Source organism: Henckelia pumila, chromosome 2 (genome assembly GCF_033568475.1).
Source record: "Henckelia pumila isolate YLH828 chromosome 2, ASM3356847v2, whole genome shotgun sequence".
Lineage (NCBI taxonomy): Eukaryota > Viridiplantae > Streptophyta > Magnoliopsida > Lamiales > Gesneriaceae > Henckelia > Henckelia pumila.
In genome coordinates, this window is record NC_133121.1 from 129,115,098 (window position 1) to 129,142,862 (window position 27,765).

At 33.6% G+C, this 27,765-nt stretch overlaps 6 protein-coding genes and 1 non-coding gene across 7 annotated transcripts; all 7 read right to left on the reverse strand.

Moving 5' to 3' along the window:
* Positions 1–558: 558 nt before the first annotated feature.
* LOC140885588 (small nucleolar RNA snoR145) lies at positions 559–711 on the reverse strand. The gene has a single exon (XR_012151032.1). It is a non-coding gene; the product is annotated as a small nucleolar RNA snoR145 (small nucleolar RNA).
* A 1,557-nt stretch (positions 712–2,268) lies between these two features.
* Positions 2,269–3,479, reverse strand: LOC140884535 (RING-H2 finger protein ATL67-like). Its single transcript, XM_073291315.1, has one exon. It carries the CDS (start codon positions 3,168–3,170, stop codon positions 2,556–2,558), a length of 615 nt encoding a protein of 204 aa, XP_073147416.1. The 5' UTR covers positions 3,171–3,479; the 3' UTR covers positions 2,269–2,555.
* Positions 3,480–5,602: 2,123 nt separating this feature from the next.
* LOC140884003 (late embryogenesis abundant protein At1g64065) lies at positions 5,603–6,453 on the reverse strand. Its single transcript, XM_073290662.1, has one exon. The coding sequence runs from the start codon at positions 6,369–6,371 to the stop codon at positions 5,721–5,723; it is 651 nt and encodes a 216-aa protein (XP_073146763.1). The 5' UTR covers positions 6,372–6,453; the 3' UTR covers positions 5,603–5,720.
* A 2,935-nt stretch (positions 6,454–9,388) lies between these two features.
* LOC140881682 (uncharacterized) lies at positions 9,389–13,603 on the reverse strand. Its single transcript, XM_073287180.1, has 10 exons — positions 13,240–13,603; positions 12,217–12,353; positions 11,962–12,135; positions 11,453–11,689; positions 11,255–11,355; positions 11,057–11,129; positions 10,830–10,898; positions 10,567–10,674; positions 10,223–10,348; positions 9,389–9,711 (listed from the first exon to the last, which is right to left on the reverse strand). Exons 1-10 carry the CDS (start codon positions 13,547–13,549, stop codon positions 9,517–9,519), a joined length of 1,530 nt encoding a protein of 509 aa, XP_073143281.1. The 5' UTR covers positions 13,550–13,603; the 3' UTR covers positions 9,389–9,516.
* A 2,561-nt stretch (positions 13,604–16,164) lies between these two features.
* On the reverse strand, positions 16,165–18,143 carry LOC140883226 (WRKY transcription factor 22-like). The gene is made up of 3 exons (XM_073289608.1): positions 17,508–18,143; positions 17,298–17,408; positions 16,165–17,133 (listed from the first exon to the last, which is right to left on the reverse strand). The coding sequence occupies exons 1-3, from the start codon at positions 17,996–17,998 to the stop codon at positions 16,668–16,670; spliced, it is 1,068 nt and encodes a 355-aa protein (XP_073145709.1). The 5' UTR covers positions 17,999–18,143; the 3' UTR covers positions 16,165–16,667.
* Positions 18,144–22,918: 4,775 nt separating this feature from the next.
* On the reverse strand, positions 22,919–24,443 carry LOC140878395 (uncharacterized). Its single transcript, XM_073281997.1, has 4 exons — positions 24,350–24,443; positions 23,901–24,112; positions 23,499–23,619; positions 22,919–23,403 (listed from the first exon to the last, which is right to left on the reverse strand). The coding sequence occupies exons 1-4, from the start codon at positions 24,441–24,443 to the stop codon at positions 22,919–22,921; spliced, it is 912 nt and encodes a 303-aa protein (XP_073138098.1).
* Positions 24,444–24,676: 233 nt separating this feature from the next.
* On the reverse strand, positions 24,677–25,701 carry LOC140878396 (uncharacterized protein At2g29880-like). The gene is made up of 2 exons (XM_073281998.1): positions 25,375–25,701; positions 24,677–25,279 (listed from the first exon to the last, which is right to left on the reverse strand). The coding sequence occupies exons 1-2, from the start codon at positions 25,699–25,701 to the stop codon at positions 24,677–24,679; spliced, it is 930 nt and encodes a 309-aa protein (XP_073138099.1).
* Between the last annotated feature and the right edge of the window lie 2,064 nt (positions 25,702–27,765).

A 27,765-nucleotide genomic window follows, 5' to 3' on the forward strand; every position in this document is an offset into this window, starting at 1 on the left:
ATATCATCAATCATACCTATTTTGTTAGAGCATCATGAGATTTTATTTATATTTAATATGTAAAAAAAATTTGACAAATGAAATTTTGTATTGAATTTTTGGTTTTATTTATTAAAATTGGGCTCGGAGCAGCATTTGGACTAGAGTTACTTTTTTTGATTGGCTGTGCAGCACCGGGGCAGAGCCCAACCGTGTACTGGGCCAAAATGTTTTTTTAAGATTTTGATATTTGATTGTGCAATTCATCTTTTTCAAACTCAGTTTGTGTCTCATAGGGAACCATCAAGCGGTGTCCAAGAAAAGAATTACATAATTTACATGTGATCTAGGCTTGAAAAATTCCAACCCAATTGATACTTCATCATCGGTCATAATTTAATTTCCCCAATTTAACTTTTAATGATGTCTCCTTATCATCAATTCGTTCTGATAAATCAATCTATTGGAATGAATCAAAGAATTCTAAACGGGAAACCAGATCTCAATTGAAATTTTTAGCAAAATAGATCAATATATATATATCCGCCCACGAGAATAGGACGATTTAGGTTTTGTATAAATTATATAGCCTAAGGGTTCGAGACGAATCAAAATGGAAATTTGAGTCGTCCTTTGATAAGGCAAGAAATCCATCTACGAAGGCTTTACACTTGGTAATGTTAGAGAGGGCTCGTTTAAGGAGTACATTCCTCTCCGCTGGGACCTTCGATCAAATCAAAAACAAAGAAAGAAAAATGTCCGAGATTTTGGAGAACCTGGCCGGAATAGATGTTTCCGGTCCGGCGATCAAAAATCAAAAAATATTCAGTTTTCGAAGGTAAACTTGGCAGAATCGGCATCGTTGTAATCGCCTCTCGTCCATAGGTCCTTCGATTAAAATATATATATACATATAAAGAAGAAGAAGAAGAAGAGGAGGAAGAAGAAGTTGCTCAGGGAATACGAACCATAATTGTGAGAGAGATTCATGCTGCGATAATGGATACCGCAGTCTCGATGAACTCGTTCATCTTCATCGCAACTGATTATGCACCACTCATGTAGGCATATATAAACCAAAACCCTAGAAAGCAGAGTGAAGGGAATGGGCCACCTCCAAGGTCCAATGGGTTGGTTGGCTATCTTATGGGCTTTGTCTCGTTTTTACTAATTGTTCGATGGCATTACTACAAGTCCACCAGCCCACATACAAAACTAAAAGGTGTATAATATATCAAAATCGATATGCCCAGTATATTAATTCTAGTGCTTACTTTTGATTATAATAATACATAAAAGGGAAAATTTTGAAAAGGTTGGGGGGTCTTCAATCTTCATGTTCATTGTTGCCCTTAAATTAAAGGTATATATTCCAATGGTTTAACTTTTTCTTTAGCAGTGCCAGGTTGGACTTAACATGCAATGCAGCAACTCTAGCTCCAATGGCTGTAATTTGAAAATAATCGGGGGCACGCTACTTGATACCACTTCAAATTTTTCCAATCTTGAATCGAAAAGGAAATCAAATATACTCAAAAATATATAGCTAGCTTGAATTAGATGGAATGGAGATTTTTATAAACAGAGGAGCTTCAGTCATTCGATTTGAAAAAAACACGATGCTATGTAATTATCGAAAACAAAAAAAGATCTTAGAGAGTTAGAATAGCATTTTGACAAAAGGAGTGATTAGTCAATCACATTTATATTTATAACGAAAAGTAATAATTTTTTTGAATCATGTCATATAAATTATTGTGTTTCACAAAACACACACCCACGTACCGTGGAGTAAGATCGGCCCTAATGTTGGAGTTATTTACATATATAATATGCTTAATGTAGTCATCCTCTCCCGAAAAGAAAAAAATAAATAAATAGAGCTAAAAGATTAAGCAACAAATCAAGGAATTAACTGATAAAAGAGTTGGATTTAATTAAAATACAATAATTTTTACTTTCGCTTTGGTAATTGCAAGTAATGAATTTTAAAATACGCACATTCCATGTTTCTGGGAGAAGACTTTGAATACCAAATAATTCAGTAGTTTTTGTTTGGAATGACTTCAAATTTATGACCATTTGTTTTTTTATAGTTGATTTTATGACCAATTTTACTAATATATTTCTACATCTTATTTGAAGATTACTATATTCCAAAAATTACTTGGATGAATTAAGTTTTATATATAAATAAGAAAATTGAGAAAGAAGAGACAAACACAAATAGTTCGTGCCGCAACAAATAAATCGGAAAAGGAGAAATTGACTAGAAACAAATACCTCGAATTTTTTAAATTGCATGTTATTTTTAACTTTCCTTTTTATACAACATAAAATTCCAATAAAAATAACAGAAAAATCCATCTAAAAATATTTAAAATTATTTAATTTGAAAAAGATGAATAAAAGGTAATAATTAATTAATCTAATAATAAAAACTATTATGAATGGCAGCACCGTCCCACCGCCTAAACTACCAAAAACCGACTTAAAACTTTCATCGAGCCCCCTAAACAACTGAAAATAGCACTCCACCCCCAAATATTTCTTCAGTTGCCAAATGCACCCCTCCTTCATTGTCTCCTCCTCCCATCGGAGTAATGAGACAGTGGCACCACCTCCTGCAACGGCGTGGACAGCGGCGTCGGCAACGGAGAATTCCGGCAAACGGGACACGAAGCGTTGAGCTTTAGCCACGCGTCCACGCACGTGACGTGAAAGCTGTGCTTACAATCCGGCAGCATCCTCAGCATCTCCGCCTCCCTGTAATCGCACAAGCAGATCGAGCAAACGGCGTCGTTCCCCCCGTTCCCGTTCCTCCTGGAGAACACAAGCTTCGGGTACGAGTTGATGACCGCCTGCTCCAGCCCCACGACGTCGTTCCGCGAGTCGCTTTCGTCGTCCTCCGCCACGAAGATGATCCGGGGGAGGTAGACGCTGTTTTCGTCTGAACGGGAAGGGTTCGCGGAGGTCCGGGAGCGGCGTCTGCGGGAGGCGGCGGTGCGGTAGCAGATGTAGGAGGCGAGGAGGACGGTGGAGAAGAGGACGAGGAATCCGAGGGCGATCGCGATGGCGTAGCCGAGACCTATGGAACCGATGTTCTGTGCGAAGGTGGATTGTCCGGCTGTGGTGGGGCTGGGGAGGGTGGTTGAGGGCGGCGGCGGCGGAGGTGATGGGTGGTTGGACATTGGGATAAAGAGGAGGAGGAGGAGGTGGTGGCGGTGGTGAAGGGCAAGGCCATTTGAATGAAGAGAGAATGGAGAAGAGATGGGGAGTAAGTGCTGAGCTGCAACATTTAATACTGTTTGAATATGGAGCAACGACTCATTTATTAAAAACCCAACTGGCCTAAATAATTAATTATTATGCTCATCATGCCACGTTAAATCTTTCGATATAAAATTCATTTCTTTTCTATTCTCATCATTCACAAATAACAAATCCTAAGATTTGATTTCAATATCAACGGCTTGTTTTTATTTTATATCAAGAATAAGTGAATAACTATCTTGATGTAGTATTTAAATGAATCATAAAAAAAATATTATTTTTTATTATAAATATGAACATGATTGAATATTAATTTTAATATTGTGAGACCGATATTCGATTTATATATATATATAAATCATAGATAAAAATCCACCAAAAAATTTTATAAAAGGCTTGCTCTTTGCACTGTTAAGTTGTTGTGGATGGATTCCAAATCTCTAGTGTGGAAAGGGAATGGAAATCAATTTTCCTTTCATGAAAGGACGAGATGAGAGGGAATACAGTTTTGTTCGTTTTATGATTTGTCAAATGTAAGTATCGAGACAGGCTGTCATTTCTATGAGAAAAAAAAATGGATCCGGATCTATTTCTTTATATGTGTAAAATTAGTTTTTTGTCCACACACACGACGATGCGGGGCCAACTTCAGTTTCCATATTCTTAAGGCTGCCTGCAATAGTGTAATTAATGCTACTTAAAATATAAGATTGCAGTTGCCATTGCATTTCTTTCTATTTCAAAAAGCAACCCCCTTGACTAGAGAGTATATACAAAGCGAGGAAAGTTGTGGGCTCGTATAGGACACACAATTATGAGTGTCTCATTTATAATATGATATAAATATTATCACTTTTTTTATTTTATTTAATCTAAATTATTTTAACATTTTAAAATTGGACGAAAGTAGGGGAAATATGGAGTTGTAATGAGAAGATTATGAGTTGAAAGTGGGGTGGGGAAAATTGAATTTGAAAATAGAATGCATGACTTCGACTCAATCCGCAAGGGACATTTCAAACTAACTTTGAGGTACTACGTCATTTTTGTATCAAACAATGAATATTTAATAATAAATATGAGTTCTGCGGACAATCAATGTATCTCAATATTATTGATAAATATGCATTTTTTAAGGTAGTATTCTAAATATAGCATCTCATTATCTGTCTCGAGATTCTTCCCGTATGCATAAAAGGAGTTATATTGAGGACAAATCAAAATTAAGAAAATGTCTTTACCAAATGATAGTTTATTATTATTATTATTATTATTATTATTATTATTATTATTATTATTATTAGGACATATTCTTCTATTATTAATTAGTTAAAAAGTAATAAATGAATGGGGTATGACATTTTCGACCTCAACAAAACGCATACTGGGTTGGGGCCATTTTTATGTAAGACATTATATAGGCCCAAAATACGATACCTCATAAATTTCTCCAAACAAAACGCGTACTGAGTTGGGCCATTGTTATGTAAGACTATATTGGCCCAAAAAACGATACATTATAAATTTCTCCATACAAATTACAATATCCCCCAACACCTCTTCCCTAAAAATTTATAATTTCTAGACTGTAGGCACTCATTTTTTCGCATAAAATAACCAATGTTGTACTTTTCCTTTTTTTTTTTTAATACAATACAATTTTGATCTAAATTACAATTCCAATTATATAAAATAGCTGCCAGCAATACAGACGAGACTTGAGCTTAAACTCAAGACGTGTTTATCTCGAGCAGAGGAATTACAAACAAATTTTTTAAATCTACATAAATAAATTATAAAAACTACCCGCAGTCAGCGAAAATTGAATCTAAAACCAAATGATCTCAGGACCTCAAGAATCGAATCTAAAACCAAATGATCTCGGAACCTCAACCTTAACCATTAGGCTAAGACCTCATCGGTTGTACCTTTCATTGAACCGGCTCTTCACATAAAATTTGATACTGAATCATTCCATTGAACCATAATTTTTCTTATTAATTGTCGTCTTCATTAAAAGAGACTCATCACATTACGTGTATCTTATCTTAAAATGTAAATAACCCAAAGAATATTTATAATATATTTAGGATCGATCGAATCTCTTTTACATGAGTTAATTTATGTCTACTTTAACTAGTTAGTCATAATTGATTATTTGATTATTAACACTGATTGTATTTTGTTGAACAACGATCATGAGTATAACCACTCGAAAAATAAAAGTAATAAAATTTATTTATTCAAGACAAATTCTCCATCCCTAGAACAAAAAATGTTTATTAATTATATATCCGTTCAGCGATCTATTAATCTCCTCTGGTGGGCTGAAAAATCTCAAATCACAAACAAAACAGGTAACGTAGAAATTATATATATACACAAAGTACGTAACAAAACATGATGATTTAATTTCCTAGCTAGGAATTACTTAATCAATATTAATTACTTTATAATAAAGTTTGTGATTAAAGCTTAACCTTTCGTTTACATTTCTGTTGCTGAATGGCTTGGCTTGTAACGTTAACCGTCATGCTGCAGTTCATTCTAACCGTCACGTGTTTCTTAATGAAAAACATCTTCACTCTCCCCCCCACGCTCGTGTAGCTGCCGATCGTCAGCAGACCCGAACTGTAATCGGAGCTCAGATTCGGATGCTGCAGGATCCGATCCGTTATCACGTCCACCGTCACGTTCATCCTCATCGTCCGACGGGCCTTCGCCTTTCCCGGAGGACCGTGCGCATCTCCGATCACCACGCCGCGGTAGAAGAGCGTGGTGGTCGTGTTCTGGTACTTGAAGGACGCGAAGTTGGAGTTCTTCACGGAGACGTCGGCGGTGAGGGTGATGTTCGACCCCGGCCGCGGGGTGGTGGTGCCGTTGAGGAGCTCGAGCCGGTCGATGGTCACTCCGTTCATGCGGATGGCGGGATCTTTGACTTTGAACACGGTGAACATTAGTACGACGATCACGACGGCTTGGACGAGGAGGACGGCGGTGATGGTGCCGCAGCACTTGATGCACCTTCGGCGGTTGGTTTTCGGGGGGCCGGATTCCTCGTCATCGCGGTATCGACCGGAGGCGGGAGCGAGCGGGTGGACTTGCTCGGACGACTCCATCGGTGTGTTGTGGGGTAGGTTTTGTTTGGGGGAGGGGTGTAAATTTGGAATTTGAAATGGTTATAGAGTTTTATATATATATATGTGTGTGTGTGTGTGTGGAAGTTCACGTGTAAATGCGCTACAAAATATTTCCTATTGTGACTGAAGGGGGCCAATATAAATTTCATGTCACATTAGCTTTTTTCATACGTTGTTTCGTTCAAGAACACACAAAAATTATGTGATCTTGACACTTGGATTGTTTTGTATATTTGTATGATTTTGCAGTAGGGAACGCATTAAGCTAAAATGATATATGTAAAAGACTTTGAAATGGAATTAGTGGTGGGGCTAAAGTATTTGAAATTTGGGGCAAATGCTTTGATTATGGGAGGTTAATGTTGACTAGTGTTCGATGTGCTGCTGTACTTTGTTTACCCATTTTCCTATCGGGATGCCACTTACCAGTTTAATTTGAATATGTATCATATTTATTTTGTTTTTTTAGTAATAAAACATTAATACAAATTTGAAAAGAAATGGTAAATGCCACTAGCTCTATTTCAATCATTTAAAACGCATGGAAAATGAGGTGATACTGATATATATAGTAGCAAAAAAACTGAATGAAGGCAATTTGATTTTAAATTGTTTTAGTTAATGATATAACTACTTAATCGATCAATTGAAGAATCCAACGACATATCAACACTTCCCTCACAGAGAGACGATAAAGAATCAAACCGCAGAACTAGCCCTCCTTGTTCATAAACATGTCAATCTGGATGGCTATATATGTACTTTATGTTGTCAAAAAAAAAAAAAAAAAAAACAGACAAACAGCTATACAATTAAAAATTCACGAAAACTCTAGTGAGATCGGATTAATTTTGTGAGACGGATATCTTATTCAACCAACTAATAAAAAAAAATTAGTCAAAAATATAACCGTCTCGCAGATAAATAATTCACGTGCGATGATTTAATTCATCGTAGGAAATGCACCAAGAATTTTGAAGTGATAATTTCACGTATGTTTAGATTTCTAATGTATAATCAATCATATTTATCTTACATAGCTACAGTAATGTTAAATCTACATATTGGCAACATTAAAAAAAATGGTTCGGAACGGCTCTGTCAATGATAGTGTTTACATGCTAGATTCAACGACACATCTTTTTATTTACGCGAGAATCAAAATGTTCATATAAACATATAACTTGTAGAAAAAATGGATATTGGATACCTCATTAGATACGGTCAATGGGATAACAATATAACATCGACAAGATTGTTCGGAACAAGGTTAGTGGTCAATATAAACCAGAGGTTAGTGGAGTGCCCACCAACAAAATGGATTCCCACCCATTGATACGATTAAACTATTTGTCTCAATAGCCAATACAGCATACCTTACATATTCTATGATGCACACTTGTAGAACATGTGTGGTAGCTGAAAAGTTGATCCTACAAATTTTACTTTATTTTACTGAAATTTTTTAAATTTAAACTCAAGTTGCAAACGTAGTTTATAACAATCTTACGAGCCAAACGATACCTCACGATGTAAAAAAAAAACTCAGATCAAGATTGAATTAAACCGTGATTTGGTGGTGTAATGTATTGAACAACCCTACTATGTGTACGCCATCTTATGGTTTCAGATTTGGCCTAGAGATACGTCAAACTAGATGGTAATGGTTACAAGAACATCACAATAAATGAAAGAATCCAACGCCCAACCAATATTGACATTTTATATTCATATTAAATTTTGGAAAAATTGGTTTTTCCAATCCAATATGTTTGTCACTTTGCGATTTCGATCATCTATGATTTTTAGATTTCAGTTTTAGTCTGCTATCTTTATTTTTTGGTAATTTTAGTCTTTTTCTGATGTGGCGCTGATGTGGCACCAATACAATGCTGATCTGTAGCTGACGTGTATAGTGTCACGTAAGCATTTTCGAATAAAAAGGATTGAAATTGCCAAAAATCAAAACATACAAGACTAAAACTGAAATATGAAAACATAGAAGACCGAAAACGTAAATGACAAACATACATGACCAAAATTGCAGTTTTTTCTTAAATTTTGGTTGACTTGCTAACCATGGAATTAGACTGAGTAACTCCAATGTTCGGGGAAAATGGTGTAAACTGTAAAATAGAATTGCTACACTCGGAAGCTTCTTTTGGATGACAAATAATGCAGTTGAGCTATCTTCTATACATGCCGGTTTGCATAGAAAGGCTTTTATTTCAACGTACAAGATTTACAACAAATGAATTCACGGTTCATGATTTTCCAATGTTTTGACTTGGAATTCACGGAAATATGTTCAGATTTTCAGTTGATTTTTGACATATCAAGTCGAGATTCGGATCGTGCAACGGCGTTTCTCATACTCTATTTTACACTGCATTCATACTTACCTGGGTGAGTGTCGTTCGACTAATTGATTTGATTGCGACCGATTCAATCTAAAGTGTTCAAATTCCAATAATTCAAATTAATATAATTATTAGTAATCTGTTGTATAACACAGGTGAATGATAAATGCAGCTCTCATACAACTATATTTGTAGAATATCCGGATTGTATTATTACCCGAGAATTGTATTATTACCCGAGACTATAACTCTTGACAAAATAACAAAAGTTCGATATCTTTGTTGATTAGGAGTTAATACTGTTTTAAACCTAAATGGGACCGTTTGGAACGGGTTAGTATATGCTACACCGGAGTGTTTCTCCCCCTATTTCAATACCATTAGATCACGTGAGACCCTTATAGTTTTATGGAAATTGACATGTGTGTTGATGATCCAATGGTTGACATTTGACCACGTCATGGGGGGAAGTACTCCAGGTGTAGCATAAAATAATCCGTTTGGAACTAGATGCCTAAAAAAAATTAGTTACGGAGTTTCACATAGCAATCTTTCCATAAAAATCAAAAAGTGGTATTCAGCAAACAAGGAGGGACATGTACGAACCGAGTTAAGAGAAAAAACGAAGTTGATGTAATTGATTTTTTTTTATTTTTTTTACGAGTTCTAAAATAATCCCTTAGTTTTGTTTTCTTTCTAAAGAAGATTAAAATCTTAAATGAAATCCCGATAAAAAGTTACGCAAAAATAGAACAGCATGAAAGTCAAAAAATAGGCTTCTTTCCATTCAACATACCTAGTAAATGGTCCAAAACCAGACCACCACCATCTCTCAAGCCAGAATGCATGTATTCATTAGTAATCCACAAACGAATTCCGGCAATCCCAGAAGCTGTCTCCATAGAAAGCTTGAAGTTAACGTACATATCTTCAAAATACACAGCAGCCGCAACTGGTACCTGTAAACAAAAGATCCTATAATTTAATGGTTACTTCCAGGATTGTTTCTGAAGGCGCAAAAGTGGCCTGGATACAGAACCGAAATCCCACATGTATGCTATCAAATTGTTATTCATCAACAATTAACAATCTTTACATTCATTTGTATAATTGTATTAAAAAAAAAAGCGCGGCGCGCTTTAGTATGTTTCAGGGTGTTATACTTAGTGCTCTCTTCACCACCGCGTCCTGCACTTCCTTAACAACAATGGGTAGCAGAAAGCCTACTGTCATTGTTATCTCACTGTCAGTAATATATTCTTTAGACAATCGAAACTAGACTAAAACCGAAACTTGTTGGATGAATATAGTTATGATAGTGAGGTAGCATAAAGTTTTCATTGGCAAATTTAATTATGGTTGAATTCATAGTTATAGATTTAAAACGAGTAGTGTTAGGATATTATCCAGATAGCATAGTAGATATAGAGCAATCCATAGAAAAAAAGCTGAGATTTTCAAGCAGAAGACCTGGTTATTTTTCAAAGTTAAAATGTCATATAAAGGAGGCCAGTCCTTCTTCTCCGCCAATAGGTGGGCAGCATCTTTAAAGGGTTTCAAGGCATGAATCTCATCGAACAGCCACGGAAATACCATCTAAAGAAACAAAAAGCACAAATGGACACTGGTTACAGCAATATAGTAACAACTAAACAAACATAAAGAGGTCAAATGCTATCTTAGGCTAATCAATTTTGTACACAAACAAAAAGGGACAAGCTCCAAAGTGGCAAAGCACAAAAATAAAAATCTCACGTCTATTTTTGTTTAAACAACTTTTTTCTCTAAGCCAATATAAGCACTTTTTTCCATACCTCTCCAGTAAACAGCACTGGACGTCCCTCTTTGACGGATTTTAATGCATCAAACTGGCTATCAAACTCTGACCTTATTCTGTGAGCAGACCAACTTGAAGACGAACCCTTAAATCCAATTATAACCAGGTAGTTAGACAGTAGAATGAGAACAAACAGGTATACGAACAGCAATGTGTTTTCAAATGTTAGTAAAGGCAGTAACAACCTAAAGAGAACCGTCTTCAAATATTAGTGAAGGCAGTGACAACCAAAATGTTTACCTCACAATATATGGACTCGTGCATCAGAGCATATAGAGGATTTGTATCAAAAGACAGCCACCTCTCATACTGAATGGATGTAAATACATGTCATCGAACTGTGGTGTACAGAAATGGATTGATTCGAAGAGGAAAAAAACACACAAACAAACCAGTGATCACACAGGCTAATTGACTAGAAGGTTTAGTCATGTCTATGCCAAAAAGAAAGAAATGTTTTAACTTACAGCATTCAAAAAGTAGCAGCTGATTTTCTTCGGTGCACCAGGAACTAATATAGGATCCCACACCCTCTCAAACCTGTGAACAAAAACAGAATAAGTATCCTCCCAAAAACACACAAAAAAAACACACCAGAATAAGTAACCAAAAAATTGGGGAAAACATAATAAAGACATTCTACAGATGACTATGTTGAGACTAACATGTAGTGCAGACGCTCAAAACCAGAGCTAGATCCCAAACCAGACAAACCTAGAAGTTGCAACCCCCTAGGTGTTAAGATACCACCAGATGGAAGAGGTACCTATGTCAAAAGAATACACATAAAACATAAAGAAAACAGAAGGAGTGAGGGAAAACTAGACAATAGTTCTATCATGTTTCAGTTACAGTTATCTCACCCCTCCTGCAGCAGACTCGGATAAGTGATCAACTACTTCTCCTATTATCTCAATATCTTGGGGGAATCTCTGGTAATACTTTTCATTTTGAATCATAACCTGCTCATAGCAAGCTCTGTAAACAATATCTGCAGCACATCTACTTCTAATTGAAGGAATTCCACCAGTTATAAGGACTTGTTTCAATCCTTGCGGAGCAAAACTCAGGTAACTAACTGCACAGAAGCCTCCATAACTCTGCAGGATGTAAAAATTGTCTCTAAGATGTAACCAAATGAACACAGTTCACAAAACTTAAGAAAATTTGTGCATCGTGCATGAAAGATCTGTAAAACAGAAAACGCTTGAGGCAATAATTGTGTGAAGCTTTTATTCATTGTGAATTGTGATTTGCCCAGGCTTGGAAAAAACCGACAAAAATGTCCCAAGCATAACCAAGAAACGTGAAAGAAAAGGAGACGAAGCTGAATACCCACACAAATAAAAAGGGTTCACGATATATCATATACCTGCCCCAACACTGTCCAGGGTCTGCAATTAGGAACGAGTAATTTGCGAACAAACTCAGCATCATTCACTATATTGTCAGCTCGGAAATTTTTCAAGAAATCAGCCAAATCCTCCGCTGATTTAAACTGTGACATTGATGATGGTGTTAAAGGTGTTGACAAGCCTGTACCACGCTGTGCCAGATATGTATCAGCAGAGAATATGGAAAACGACTAAATACTGAGGAACATTGAAGGGGTATCAAAATAGCTTGCCTGGTCCATTAGAATAACACGGAATTCCTCACATGCTTTACTTATCCATCCACCAGCTTCAGTTGGTCGCTGACACTCAAAACCTGGCCCACCCTGCAAGTACAATAAGAATGGGAGGGTATGTTCTTCCTTCCCAACTGTGTGGCATGGTGCACATTACATTAGTAATGGCTTTTGATGGCAGAAGAAGAATTGGATAAGAGAGAATCAAGCCACTGAAAAGGTGAATTGTGCGTATTAATTATCAGTGGTTTGAGTATTCCAGTTGACATTGTATGATTAAGTACCCTACTCTTTTTTGTTTCTTTTTATGCATTTATGCAACTTGAACCGATCAAAATTGAAAGTTTTCACATGGTTAGAGCAAATGGAAAAAACAAAATATGTGTTTTCATGTAGCTGAAAACTATAATTCACCATCCCTAAATTAATGAATACCTAGAGATATATTGACTAACATTGATAAAGAAGATAATAAACCATCACCTCAACAACCTCCCTAAACCCAAACGAAAACAATAAAAACATAAGTAGGAATTTCTTGCTTGTGCACTAATGATGACATCCTTAGCCCTTGTACACTTATAAACCACAACACACAAGCAACACACTTGATGCGGCTAACCACCCAGTAGCATGAAGCAACAAAACATTTCATAGAAACAAGAATAAAAACGCACTCAAATACAATTGAGTTTCAAGCTTAGTATCCATTAGGATTAGGATATAAAACCTGTTAAATGAGCACAGGTTTTTGGGACCAATAATTTATGATGTGATATCGAAGTTATGGTCAAAAGTTCAAACTATATCTTATCAAATTGGTCTCAACACCACATAATTGCCTTTGATATTAATTATGGATTTACATTCCCTGCTCTCATACGGGAATGAGGGATATATGTTATAAAACGAAAATGTGAGCTTGAACTGTTGACATTTTCATCAACGTAATTGTATGTGACAGGGATCTGTTTGAATGGGGGGAAACCAAATAAAACAGGAAAGTCATAGCTTTGTTACCAGAGACGATTTCGCGGACAAAGACAGAGATCTTGGGGGAAGCAGAATAATCAAGGGAGTAATCGAGTGGTACTGTGAATCGATGATCGCGGAGCCGGAGCTCCGGCACTGAGAACCACTCCCCGGTAAAGCGCGCACCTTCGCCGCCGACGGCGGAGGCTGCGGTGTTGTCTACGGTGGACATGAATTTTACGAGTGGTCTGCTTGAGGGGTAAAAATGGCAAAGTTTGGTTGGACGCAGTGAAAATGGTGGATAAAGGGAAATCTGAAGGTGGAGGAGTGACGTAAGCAATGGTTGATGTGCCGGCATTTTCTGGGAGAGAGAGAGCTGGAGGAGCTATACGCTGTTGCGGTCTCCATGATAAGCTACATAGTAGTCAAATGTAGTCGAACTCAAATGAATTACAGGTTTTTTTATCAAATAATTTAAATAAAAAAAAAAACAAGAACAATTGTAATAAGAATGATGCTAAATTTGCAACAAATATAATATATAACGATATTTATATTATATTGTGAAATTTTGTTATTATATTGCTAAATTTATATTCAATATATTATGAGATTTTGATAAATGCAATTTTTTGTATTAAATGTTTTGTGTTGTACTAATTTCGTTGAACATGTAGCATTGCTCTTGTAATAAGATGGGAGGGGCCGGTTTTTCGAAAAGAGTGATGCTACATGTACAACGAAAATTGTACATCAATTTCTTCAACACAAAAATTTCATTCACCATTCATTTCATGATACATTGAATATAAAATCTCGCAATATAATATCAAAATTTCACGTTATAATTGTTGTAAATATCATTGTACACGATATTTTTTGTACTTTTAGCATTATCCTTTCAAAAAAATTTATTAGATCACCTCATTGATTAATTACGTGAAACATACAAATCTCTAACTTGACATATTTAAAAATATTTTTTATGTTAAAAATATTATTTTTTTGCTGTAAATATGGATTTAGTTGATCCATTTCACGGATATAAATTCGTGAGACTGTTCGACTCAAATATCATAAAGGCTTACGGGAAACGGTTTCAAACCTCGACGCTTTGAATTTATTATACAGGTTTTTTTTTTTACAGATGTTTATTTAATAATAGGGATTATAATTTATATGAATTTCAAAATCTCAAAATTTAAAGATAATAAAATTAACAACAATATTCTAATCATAAGAATAGATCTAACTCCTATGAGACGCACTCACGAATCTATATTTGTTAAATGAGTCCATCGTTCATATCCAAAGTGAAAAGTTAAATTTTTTGTATAAATTTTTTTTTATTGATTCGATAAGAGATTTGATTCGTCTCATAAATTTAATATGTGAGATTTTCTCTTATATGTTTTTGTAATAATATTACCAACGGACAATTTTTTTAAGGAACGGTAGGAAAAAATTTAGTTAAACCAAAACAAATCCTTTGCTACAAGCCTACAACTAAGAAATACACCCAAACTATATATGATTCAATTTATATTCGATCTTTATTAGATTTTCTAAATAAGAAAATCTATTTTAAAAACTTTATCCCCCAAAAATCCCATTAAGTTGTATGTAAAACCGAAATAATTAATTGATTTTTATTTGGTTCGATTTGTATGGAAAAAAATTAGAAGGTTTCGATCTAGAAAAAAAAAATAGATCGATCGATTGCATTAAGTTGAAGCATTGATTTATATGTGGAGCCCAAAAAAATAGCCAAGAGAACAAGTGAACACTCCAAAGGACTTGAAAGACTCGATCCACAAAACAAGTGCATGCTATAATCTTAGGAGACATGCACATGCAAGCAGATCAATGGCTCGCTTGTTTATTCTCCCTCCTTCGATTTTAATTTGTATGAATATTGTTTGAGCTTTTTCATAAATGATTCGTGGCAAACATAAGTTTTTTAAAACCTCAAATACAAATGAATAAAATATGATTGTATTTTAATATTGTTTTGTAACCTACTATTATTCTCACTTAACTCCTTATTTGTATATTTAATAGCCTTAATTGATCATATTTTAAAGTCTATTGTTAACTTTTATCGGTTGGTTTCTTCCTCCATGCATGAATCTACACCCTCACAATCTCTTCAAAGTACAGGAGACACGCTCATATTTTTGTAAATAAAAATTCGGTAGCCTTTTCTTTGGTTCAGTCTATGTACGCTGAGAGATTGACTCTCTTGTGTACATACAAGATGTTCATATATATGAGCATCTAGCTAGTAGCTAGATGGAGCCCATATATATATATATATTTTAATTTAGATGTTCTTATGAACATGTTGAGTAAAAGTAAACACGGGATATATAATATTTCAGCACAACATAAAATGAATCATTTTGGTTCTTTTATCTACCGCAAACAATTTAAGTCCAGTCAATCCTTTCCACAAATTAAATCTAAGATTCTAAATATTTTCTCTGGGTGGCAAGAACAAGGGTTTCTTCAATTCATTGTCGATTTTCATGTGACTGTGGTAGAAAAACACGGACTGTGACATTCGGGTTTATCTTGGAACATCACCTGCGCGGCGGCGAAAGACCGTGATGATCTTAAGACATTATAAAATTACAAAACTCCCACAGATCAGTCATTAATATCTTCTATTTTTATTGTTTCGATTTAGTTGTAAATCTGTTTCCCGTTATATATATTTACACTGTTTTAGAAAGCTGACAAATTATTCTCATTATTTAAGTCGTCTTATTTTAAGTACTCTCAGTTGGTATAAAATCCTAAATTTAGGTGAAAAAATTTGCACGGGGGGAATCATTAATTAATGATGAATTTATTATGTTCGAACATTAGATGAGTAGAAAAACATTGTGACCACGCTTTAAGAGGGTAAATGAAATATATAACCAAATGCAAGAGAGACGCAATGAATCAAACTTAATTAATATAATAAACGATATATAATGCATCTCCTCCAATACAATTTTTTAGTTCTGTATACCCAACAAACAAGTAAAAAATCTAGAATTTCATGTAATTTTCACCCCAAAAAAAACAATAATAATTTCAAATCAACATGATTCTGAAATTCATGAAAACGGGTCGGCCCGAGTCGTATATCTCCTGCCTAAAACCAAATTTGCATCACCAAGAGGAGACACAGACATGTAATCCTTTTTTTTTCTTTTTCTTTTTCTGATAAAAAAAATAGAATATTTTTTACATCAGCAAGTTTCTCTTTTTCTCTCTCTTTCACTCTTTCTTTTTCCTTTTGGGTTTCAAAAGTCAAAGGCTCTTCTCTATGTTACAGAATTTTACACGTTGCGATATGATAACAAAAAAATTTGTGATCTCGAGATTCTTTACGGCAATCGTCTGTGCAGCATGCCTAGAAAAAAAGAAAAATGAAAAAAGCACCTATTGTCAGAGGAAAAGTAAATCCCTTTCCCTTAACCAAGTCAACCACCGCCGCCGCCGGCGGAGGTTGTGCGCTTGTCGAGCCAAGGGAACTGTAAGCTCGCCGGGAACTGATCGTCGATACATTCTCCCGGGTCGGGCCCAGCTAAATCCTCCAAACCCTCGAAGAAATCATCTTCCAACGCCATGTCCGAAACGCTCAAATCGTCATCCTCGACTTCTGCCAACTCCTCCTGGCTGCTCTCCAACTTTCCAGGCGTCCGAGAGAGTTCTTCTGGCGGCGACGTTGGAGGCGAGAAAGACGGTTTGTCCGGGTTTTCGGAGCTGGGATTCGCCGCCGCCGCCGTCTTCTGGCGGGTGCAGCCGGCGAGTGAGTTGCGGTGGGTGGGGATAGGGTGGTTGTGCTCTGCTGTGTAGGTGACGATGAACATTCCCGGGTCGGATCTATTCCGCTCCACTTGCTTTCTTGCCATACAGCCTTTTGAGGTGCTGCATTTATAGTATCCCCTGTTTGCCAACAACAAAAAGAGAAACCATTATCGAACACTCAAGAAACACCAACTTTCTGAAAATACATAGGCAATCATTAAAAAAAAAACCATTTTTTTTCGAAATCAATGAAAAACAAACAGAGGGGATGATTAATTAAATGGAAAATTGAAGAAGCAAACCTTGGATAGGGTGAGCCTTTAATGGGTTTTTGCCCATATTTTCTCCAAGACCACATATCAGATGATAAGTTCTCCACCGGGACATGACAAACCCTCTTCAAATTGTTCTTCCTACACAAAAAAAAAAAAAAAAAGAAACTAAAACTCAGAGCCAAGAAATTAATTATTTCAAAGCTATAAATTCCAACTTCAATTGTACGAATTTTTTACCTTCTTTTGGCAGCCCTCGAACTAGGATTCTGCGGAACAGTAGTAGATTTTGATGCATTAGCAACAGATATTGGTAGCTGCTTTTGCGTGATCTGTGTCTGTTGGAGTAGTTGCTGATGCTGCTGTTGCTCTGAAGATGAGAGCCCTTGAAAGGTACCCCCAAGAACAGAGAGCGGTGAAATGGGTAAACTTTTTGGAGAGAGAACCGATCGTATTTGCGGAGCTGGCTGCAGTGATCTTTGAAAAAAGGCCGGTTTGCAGAGATCGTGCAGGTCTTCAATGAAACTCTCCCTCCTGGGCTGAAACAGATCTTGACAGTAAGCGGCGGAAGTATTGTTATTATAACTTTGTTGGAAATTGGCGGTAAAAAGATCATCCGAGGGAGCTGGGATTGCGGCGGCGGCGGCGGCCGTAGAAGTGGTGGCGGTGGTGGAGGAGGAGGCGGAGCCGCAGCCTCTTACCACTGCGTGCAGATCCCAATCTTCCTCCATTTTCTCTGCTTCTTTGGGGTCAGATATGAAAAGACAAAAGAAGGCGCTGACTTTTGGAGGTGTGGGAGAGAAGTGGTGCAAAAAAGAATAATGTAGGGTTTCTATGAAAAGAAAACTATTTTAATTTATATATAATTATGGAGAGCTTTTGAGCACTTATGGTTGACAAATGTTGCCCCCCAACGATTCACTCCTTTTCAGTATGAAATGAAATTATATATGTTTTTCATTCCATTATTATTTAATCTCATATATATATTTCTATTGCTTATATTTATTGTATTTACCATTTATTTAAGTTGATTTAACTATTTTCTTTGCTCGAGATAAGCGCGTCTGGAGTTTATGCTCAAGTTTCGTCGGTTGTATGCGAACAATTTTATTTTTTGGTATTATAATTTATTATAATTTGATATCTTATATACTTGTACTAAAAAAAGAAGGTATGCAGAAAATTATAAGAAATATAAGAATAACATTAATTATTAAACTTGCACAAACTTTAATTATGTTTTCTTATCTAAAATATTTAAGAAATATAAATCAAATTATTTTTCCAACTATTTTGAAAAGGATAGATATCGTAAATTATTTTTGATCGATTGGGGGGAAAAAAAGTTGATGATAATAGATATTTGAATCAGATGCTCTAGTTTGGTTGACTTTTCTTAAAGTCAAAGAGGTGATATAGAATCGAAAGTCCACGCGGTTTTGTCAAATTACATTAATAAATGGAAACAGAGTGCATAGTGCTTCGTGTGCAGTACTTGCCGACACATAGAAAGGAGGCACAGCCACGTGGGTGCCTTCTTCTCTCTAAAATTTATTCTTCTTTATTTTTTTTAAGTATAATCTCTAAAAAATTTAGGAAAAATGACTATGAATCATCTTTTATATGTTAATTTTGTAGATAGATATCTTATTCAAATTGATCTATAAAATTTTATTATATTTCATTATATATCAATATCACGAATATATATATTCACGAGAATGTATCACAAAAATTATATCCCACATTTTAATATATAATGTTTTCGATGCCTTAATTATATGGATTTCTTTTCTGTTTCTGATTATTCAATATGCAATTTAATTTCAACATATAACATCACTTTTTATTTTTTAATAATAAAATATTATATCAAACAAGTATTTGAAAATTTGCAATTATTATTTAATTAAATTAAATAAAAATAACATTTTAATTTTATTTTTTTCAATTGTTTTAATAATATATGTAAAAAAACAAATAAATTTATATATCTTGCAGGAAACATTGGGAATGAATAACAAGTACCAAATATTTTATACGAGTTTGACCTTTTCCACGAAAATCAACGGCTTTGCACAGTAAAGAGCATGTGATCGACGGCTGCCGGGTGGTGGCGTGCATGACATAAGAACGAGGACAGCGTGACGTCTATGTATATCATAGCTACTTATTTTATTCAATAAATTTTTTTAATATGTTTTTTTATAAGATGTGAATCATAGTCGTTATTTTTTGTGTGCACTGTTATTTTGTTATGTTTTTTTGACATCATGCATGCTCTGAATTTAACTGTTTGCGATTATTTTACATCCACATTTAATTCTTGTCTAAATATGATTGAAATATTATTTTAAGGTCATTTGTTTTACAAAAAACACAAAAAATTTTATGTGACGATCTCACGAGTCAATTTTATAAAACAGATAATCTATTCATTTAATTATAAATATAAATTGAGTCTACATTAATTTATTCATAAGTCGACGCAGTCTGATTGGTTTGAAATGAAATAATATTAAGTAAGAGTTTATGACATAAGAAAAATGTTTGAAAAGATCAACGACGGATAATTGATAATTAATGATAAACGAGTCAATTTAATGCGTTTGGAAGAATAAAATAGGAGTCGTTGTATGGTGGGAGTGGAGTCCCGTATGGTCAAAACCGCCAAAAGAAATTTAAAGGGGACATGTCGTTCTTCAAATTGTGTATAATAATATGGCGGTGACGACACATCACATTTGTTTAGTTTACAGCAGAATCGAGAATGAGTCGTGAGATAAGATAAAATACGCGAAAATTATGGATTTAATCAAGGGTGACAAAATTTAAAAATACGTTGATGGAATGACAAAATTTACAGATTAGGTAGGCCGACCTATAAATAATTTATAGTGATCGGAGCACATGCGTTACATGTGTGTAAAATTTATATTTGTTAGTTGAATACGTATATTATTTTAAAATATCAAAGGTATTTATGTCTACATAAGTTTATGACCAAAAATAGTTATTTTAAAGGGTTAAGACATTATAAGATAGTAAGATTAGCGAGTTTGACACGAGTAAATGAGTAATGCGTGTGATAAGTACAAAATATGAAAATGGAATGTTTTTAAAATTTTTTAAAAAAATCTAAATTAGAGTTATGAACTTTGAAATCGAACAAAATTAAAATGACAAGAGATGGATGAAAGAGATTTGTTAATATGTAATTGAATTATTATGTAAAGACTTCACTCACGTGTCAACAGTTGGTAAGTATGAAGAGTTTAACTTTAACATGTGTTGTGTGCTTATACAATGTGGTTTTGCGTACATACGTTTTGTGTTTGTACGATTCATTTTTGCATACACATTTGCGTTCATATACAGTTCGTTTTAAAAAAAAAATTGTAGAAAATAACAATATATTAAATCATTTTAAAAAAAATTTAAAAAAGAGGTCACACTAACTTGATGTGGCCTCATGCACGCTTAATATAATAGAAGAGATTGTGCCAGTATTGTGATAAAAAAATATATATGATTCACAAAATTATTGTTCACTGTGATTCTCCTAGCTAAAAATGTTTTTAAATTTCTTTAAAAAAATATTGATTTTACAAGAAAAGTACTCGACACCAAAAAACATGATATAAACAAAAGAGCGTGTCTCACGTGCAACGACGAATCTCTATTTGAAAAATATAACAATATAATCTATATATACAGTAAAAAATAATTGTTTTACATAAAATGATAATATTTTATGTTCAATATACGTAATATATTTAATATCGACATAAAAATTAATATTTTCATCATATCGAAATATATTACATGAATATTTCTTCGTAATATGACCGACAAAAAATGATATTTTATGGTGAATAAACATTGTAAGCATAAAGCGTAATATTTTTCATTGGTCAATACGAAAATCTATCTAACAATTTTAAGTCCGAAAAAATGGCCTCGCAATTTTTTTTGTTTACACAAAAAATATATATTTATATATATATATATATATATATATATATATGCGCAAGATATGTGCACATAATTACAGGTGTTAAATCATTACATAGCTAATTAATAGAACCGAGTCTTTTCCAGGTAAAATGCGAAATATAATTCAAATCTTATAAATGAAAGAGGCAAATACAAGTCTTGGTGTCATTTGGGTCTGTATATGACTCTATGCTAGCATACGGGCACTACTCATATACTGCAACCAAAAGTTTAATTTTTTTCAATGTTCATCTCACATGAAAAAAAAATAAAAAATCATTAGATCCCGAGAATATAGCAACATAGACAAAACCGTATCATTCTGTTAAAGTTTCGGTCCTCTGTATATAAATTCGATTGTAAAAGGTGGGGAATGAAGAGCGGAAATTACCCAAGTGCCCATCGTTTGTTGGATAAATGAAATTTCTTTTTATCCATGTTTAGTATATGTTAGTTCAAATGTCATGATTATCATGAAAGTTATGCGCATTTCACAGATACAAGAAGGAGGTAAAAGGGTTTGTCGTCTCAACATTAATTAATAATTGTAATTTTTCGAGTAAATATTAGGGGTGTTCATTCGAGCGGTTTGGACCGAACTGAACCGAAATTTCGGTTCTCCGAAAAGCCAAACCGAAAACCGAACCGAACTTGGCGGTTCGGTTCGGTTTTTAACCGAAATTATTTTGGTTTTTCGGTTCGGTTTTTTGGTTTTTAAAAAAAAAAAAAAATTTTGAACTTTTTTTTTTTCTAAAAATCGGTTTTTGTGAAAAAAATATTAAAATAATTTTTTAAAAAAAAAACTAAATATTTTTAGTTATTCGAATAATTTTTTGGAAAAAATTAATGGTTAAATCAAATATTTGTGATTTAATACTTCGAAAAATATATTTGAAAATAACTGCATTTCAAACAAAAAAAATTGATAACGTTTTTAATTTCAATAATAATAATTTTTGAATTTATAAAAATAATGTAATATATAATGCAAATATGTGTATATATAATATAATAAAATAACTTCATTAATTTTTAATTATTTCTATTTCAAAAATCAATATTTTTAAAAATCACTAAATCAATATATTTTTCAAGTTGAATCCACAATTCAAGTATGTTTGAATAATTAGATAACTAATTAAGTGGGGTGTATTCAATTCAGAGATTTAATGACTTTCAGTGACGTTTTTTAATAATAGACTTTTATGGAGTTGATAGACTTTTGTAGATTCTCACAGATTTCTAAACAGAATTCCATGGATTCCAAACAGAATTCCATGGATTCCAATAGACTTCTTGTACGACTTTTGTAGACATTTTTTGACCTTTTCATTTAATTACGTGAAATCAATTATCTACTTTAATGATCAACTAATATATCTTTGAATTATTTTATATATATAATATCTTCATTAAAATAATTTTTTTATTATCAACGTAAATAAAATTCATTTAACATTTTAACAAATAATCAATCAATTCACAACTCATTTCAATATTTTCCTAAAAAGTATTAATAAACGTAATTTATTAATTAATGAATATTTTTTAATAAAATATAATATAATTTTTTTAAATCAAAATTAGCTTAAAAAATAAAAATAGTATGATAACTTTAACAAAATTTCAACAAATTTTATTTAAAAAAAATTCTAATTGATATTGACAACATGTTCAACATCGCTCCACATTTGATTTGCTATAGCATCTCTCCACGCATTAGCATTTGCCCGCTGTTGTTCTTGTGTGTCAAATAATTGATCAAAATTTCCATCTTCGTAAACTTGTTCTGATGAAGATGGTAGAACTTCAGTCTCAGTTTCAACTGGAAATTCATCAGAACGACACTCCCTGCGAAGAAAATTGTGTAATCCAGCACATGCCAATACAAGATCCGTCTGTGTTTTAAAGTGAAACGGAGGAGCTGTTTTGAATATTTTGAATCGCGATTTAAATATGCCAAAGATCCTTTCTATTACGTTCCTCAAAGAAGCATGACGAAGATTGAACAACTCTTTTGCATCTTCAGGGTGACGACCTTGGCCAGTGAATTCTTGGAGATGATAACGCACACCACGAAAAGGAGCCAAAAATTGACGTCGATTTGGATATCCACCATCCACTAAAAAGAATTTACCTGTCAACCCATATTTATAGGATCAAGTGAATAATGCATATAATATATAATCTTGAAAAATATAAATAAACTAGAAACATTATTTTAAAAAGTACCTTGTGGCACTTTGAGCCCATTATTTCTTGATAAAGCATCTGTCAATACGCTTAAATCATGTGCAGATCCCTCCCATCCACTGAGCACATATATGAATTCTAAATCAAAATTACACGCTGCCTAAACATTTTGAGAAATCGTCCCATGACGATTATGATAACTGTTAGTATCACGACCAAACACCGTGGCTGGAATATGAGTACCATCAATAGCTCCGATGCAATCCTACAATAACAACAACAATAATAACAACAATAACAACAACAACAACAACAACAACAAGAATAATAATAATAATAATAATAATAATAATAATAATAATAATAATAATAATAATAATAATAATAATAATAAGAACAACAACAACAATAACAACGCAAATAATTTCATTACTTACGTACTTTGAAGTAAGGATAAAATCTTGTACTCTCTCTTATTTTTTCTGGCACTGCAGCTCCAGGTTTAACCATCATATCTGCTACAATGCTATGTAATGCTTTCAACACCTTGTTGAAGTTTTGGCTTGTATTGTAGTGTGAACGATCAAATGTTTTACGAATCAAGCAGTATCGAGTATTATGACCGACCACGAGTAAAAACACAGCAAGCATTTCTTCAACACAAATGTATCTTGTGTCTTGCAAATGTGTTTTCTCTCTAAGGATGTTGCTCAATTTTAAAAATACATCGGGATACATTCTATAAATTTCTCGAAAATTTGTTGGATCTTCTTTTAATATTTTATGAATATAATTATCCCCCCTTGAAGTTATTGGTCGTCTATTTAAAGGGCGATGGACACATTCACAATGCATGGTAGATATATGTTTAGTAAACGTATAGAGGTTACCACGAACTTCCATCAACAAATACCCAATAGTTTCATGTAATTCTTCTTCGAATTCTTCTTCTTCCATTTGCTCTTCTACCTCATTCACATTCATATTTGACATTTAAATAAAATACCTGATATCAAACAACAAATTCAAATGAAAAAAAACTATAAATTTATGAAAAAACCATTCTTATATATCAAACATGATGTATTCAAGAAACAACTAAAAACTTATATAAATAAACCAAAATTCAAGAGTTTGCAACTAAATCAATAATTTAAAAACAATTCAAACAAGAATAACACGGTGTAACTCAGTATTAATCATGTTTCAAAACGTACTTATTCTTCCAATTTATACTCTATCCATCCCGAACGCTCTTCAACTGTCATTTTTATGAAATCCATCTTTTTTGATCTGGTATTAAGTAAATCAAGAACCTTGTATCGAGTACGATTATCCAAATTTGGGACCTCCTTGATAGCATCCCAACAAGTGTCACCTGCATTCCCTATTGATTCTATCTTAGAAACTACCTTCTCAAGACTGTGGGAGAACTCGTGCATAACATTTGGGTTAATACTCTTGCATGTGGTTGATTTTCCTTCAAAATCAGTCCTATCTCGTTTCTTACTTGTTGGTGGAACCTCTAAACTTATGGGATGAGAAGGTAATGGTGAAACAGAGTCCTCGAGAAATGGAGGCTGATATGAAGATTCTTGTCTGTCGCCTTGCACGAAATATTCACCAGTATTGTGATCATACACATAATCATCTAATAAACTAGTTCCCCTATTTTCTTCTATCTCAACTGTTCTTGATTCATTGTCATCTCCTGATCCATTTGAGTGTTTTCCTGTAGCAGTGCCATTGCCAACAACAATTTTCAATTCTTCATAATCCTCAAAAGTGTCTGTCCGATAATATTCATGTCTAGGATGAGACTGATAAAGAGGAAAAAAAATAACATTTAGTGTTAAAGCTAGTTTAAGTATAACTGTAAATATAAATTTTACTTTTCAAACTCGAAGACTCTCACCTTGAAATAATCATCCCATACTTCATCATTAGCCGTGAATTTTTTTGTCACAGGGTCCCATCCAAAACCAGAGTTATGACGCATAAGCTTAGAATAACTAGCGTATCTTTGTTTGAACCACTTCAAACGACTTTGATATTGTGTCATAGTTTTTCCACACCCAAGCTTGTCATTCAATGCAGGAAGTATTTTTGTTTCTACGGTTTTTTTGCTAAATACTCCATTCTTATCGCGCCATCCTCGCATGGCAGCATCAACCATGATTTTTAGCAATTCATTGCTCTCTTCGGCGGTCCACACATTATATTTTGCTTGAGAATCTCCCATTGATAATGTGACTTGAGTATGCACAAGATAAAAAAATAAATATAAAATAAATAATTATCTCAATCATAGAAATAATATCAATTCACATTTTGCAAAGTCTATCTGATCAGTCTACTCTCAAACATCAATAACATCACAAAATTTCTTTCACCATTACAATAATTAATGGTGAATATGCATTCAACTTTAAAGCCCAATTAGAAAATGCATGTAGAGAACAATACGAGTCAAACGACCTTATTTTTTATTGCACATCTTCTCATTTTTTATTGCACATCTTCTTGTATTTATGATCATTAAGGGTCGGAATTAATGTTATGAAAGTGGCTTTGGGTCAATCAAATACCAAAGGTGTGGCTGTTACCCTCCTAAAGTTGGTCCTCAACACATTGGAATACTTTTCATCATGTTCCTTACGAGGGGGTGCCATAAGAAATGACAACATCGGGTTTCAAATACAAATAATAGAAAACTAAAAATTTGTTCTCACATGACCGCAATATAGTGATGAACAATAAAAAACGGAGCAAGAAAATATAATATGAAAAAAAGAGTGAAAACCCAAATAAAACAAACAAAAGGAAAAATAAAATGAAAGAAGAGAATAGGGAAATCAGAGTCGAGAACCAGTGAGGAGGAAAAATTTCAAAAAATCAGAAACTTCATTCCCAAAAGGCCAAAAAAAAAAACAAAATTTTATGCTACACAGAAACTGATATCACATAACAGAAAACACGATCATATAAAAATCCTAAATTTAATTTCCCATAATCAAGCAAGATTGAACATGTAATAGCGTACAAAAATTGTCCACACCGCTAAGTACTGAATTTCTTGCAATAAACAACCTAACGTACACTATATTAAGCTAAAATTAATCAAATTATTATTTTATTTACATAATACTTAACATCAAAACCTACATAAGTGTCCAGATCAAAAAGAAAAAAGAAAATTTTTAAGGGACACATGTCCCAACAACACACGCACCAATTAACAATACAGAATTCAATTTATACAACAAAAAATTTAACAAATAAAAGGATTCTAGAGGAAACATACCTTGAAAGAGAGGAGACCCTTGTTGATTTTCACAAAGAAGAAAAGCGCCGCTTTCACAAGAGATATGGTAGAAATTTGTGAGTTAGAAGTTTGCGAAAATCTTTAGGGTGGACTGGGGAGAATGTTTTATTTTTTATTGTTGTACCTAGTGTTTTAAGTTTTGTACATATAGAAATCTACAAAAATCTTGGAAAATCTATGGAAAATTTGGATACTTGTAGACTTTCATTGAGTTTTTAAAAGTCAAGTTTGAATACCTCTGGACTTTTAATAACTTTACAAAAATCTAATTTGGATACCACTAAATTTTTATAGAGTTTACAAAAGTCAAAGTTGAATACCTCTCGATTTTCAAAATCCATAAAAGTCATTAAAAGTAATTAAATTTCCAACATTGAATACACCCCTGTAAATCAATTATGTTTTTTTAAAAAAAGAACGAAGGATGACTTTTGTTATTTCAGTTTTTCAATAAAATTAATTTTATGGGCACACAATATTGATGTACATATTAATTGATTGGTAAAAAAATTAAAAAAAAAGCAAAAAAAAAAAAACGGTTTTTCGGTTCGGTTCGGTTCGGTTAACCGCGAAAAAAAACCGAACCGAACCGAAAAACCGAAAATCCGAAAATCCGAAAACCGAACAGAATTTTCGGTTCGGTTTTCGGTTCGAACCGAATTTTCGGTTTCGGTTTGGATCGGGCGGTTATCCGAACCGTGAACACCCCTAGTAAATATAGTCTCTCAATATTGTCAACATTTCAAGACAACATGCAGATAAATTTAAATAGTAAACAACAAATAGATAATTATGCACAAGTAAGGTGTCTCAGGGCAAAATAATTATTAGAAAAGTATTCAGTTTACAAAAGTCAATACTAATGATTGTTATGAAAAACAATTTTTTTCAACAAAGTGAAAAAATAAATAACACCCTCAAAACAAATAAAAACAAAACAGAAAAACAAATAAGATGTTAATCCTGAGTGCCAAAATCTGA

What these genes read in the sequence shown, in the direction of transcription:
- LOC140884535 (XM_073291315.1), bottom strand. Translation starts at nt 3,170, where the DNA reads ATGTCCAACCACCCATCACCTCCGCCGCCGCCGCCCTCAACCACCCTC.
- LOC140884003 (XM_073290662.1), bottom strand. Translation starts at nt 6,371, where the DNA reads ATGGAGTCGTCCGAGCAAGTCCACCCGCTCGCTCCCGCCTCCGGTCGA.
- LOC140881682 (XM_073287180.1), bottom strand. Translation starts at nt 13,549, where the DNA reads ATGCCGGCACATCAACCATTGCTTACGTCACTCCTCCACCTTCAGATT. An exon ending in TGTCCGCGAAATCGTCTCTG is followed by an intron (nt 12,354 to 13,239) that starts GTAACAAAGCTA and finishes CATGCCACACAG; the next exon opens with TTGGGAAGGAAGAACATACC. An exon ending in CCGAGTCTGCTGCAGGAGGG is followed by an intron (nt 11,356 to 11,452) that starts GTGAGATAACTG and finishes CTTTTGACATAG; the next exon opens with GTACCTCTTCCATCTGGTGG.
- LOC140883226 (XM_073289608.1), bottom strand. Translation starts at nt 17,998, where the DNA reads ATGGAGGAAGATTGGGATCTGCACGCAGTGGTAAGAGGCTGCGGCTCC. An exon ending in TCGAGGGCTGCCAAAAGAAG is followed by an intron (nt 17,409 to 17,507) that starts GTAAAAAATTCG and finishes TTTTTTGTGTAG; the next exon opens with GAAGAACAATTTGAAGAGGG. An exon ending in AAAGGCTCACCCTATCCAAG is followed by an intron (nt 17,134 to 17,297) that starts GTTTGCTTCTTC and finishes GTTGGCAAACAG; the next exon opens with GGGATACTATAAATGCAGCA.
- LOC140878395 (XM_073281997.1), bottom strand. Translation starts at nt 24,443, where the DNA reads ATGAATGTGAATGAGGTAGAAGAGCAAATGGAAGAAGAAGAATTCGAA. An exon ending in GATTTTATCCTTACTTCAAA is followed by an intron (nt 23,620 to 23,900) that starts GTACGTAAGTAA and finishes CAAAATGTTTAG; the next exon opens with GCAGCGTGTAATTTTGATTT. An exon ending in TGGGCTCAAAGTGCCACAAG is followed by an intron (nt 23,404 to 23,498) that starts GTACTTTTTAAA and finishes ATGGGTTGACAG; the next exon opens with GTAAATTCTTTTTAGTGGAT.
- LOC140878396 (XM_073281998.1), bottom strand. Translation starts at nt 25,701, where the DNA reads ATGGGAGATTCTCAAGCAAAATATAATGTGTGGACCGCCGAAGAGAGC. An exon ending in TATGGGATGATTATTTCAAG is followed by an intron (nt 25,280 to 25,374) that starts GTGAGAGTCTTC and finishes CCTCTTTATCAG; the next exon opens with TCTCATCCTAGACATGAATA.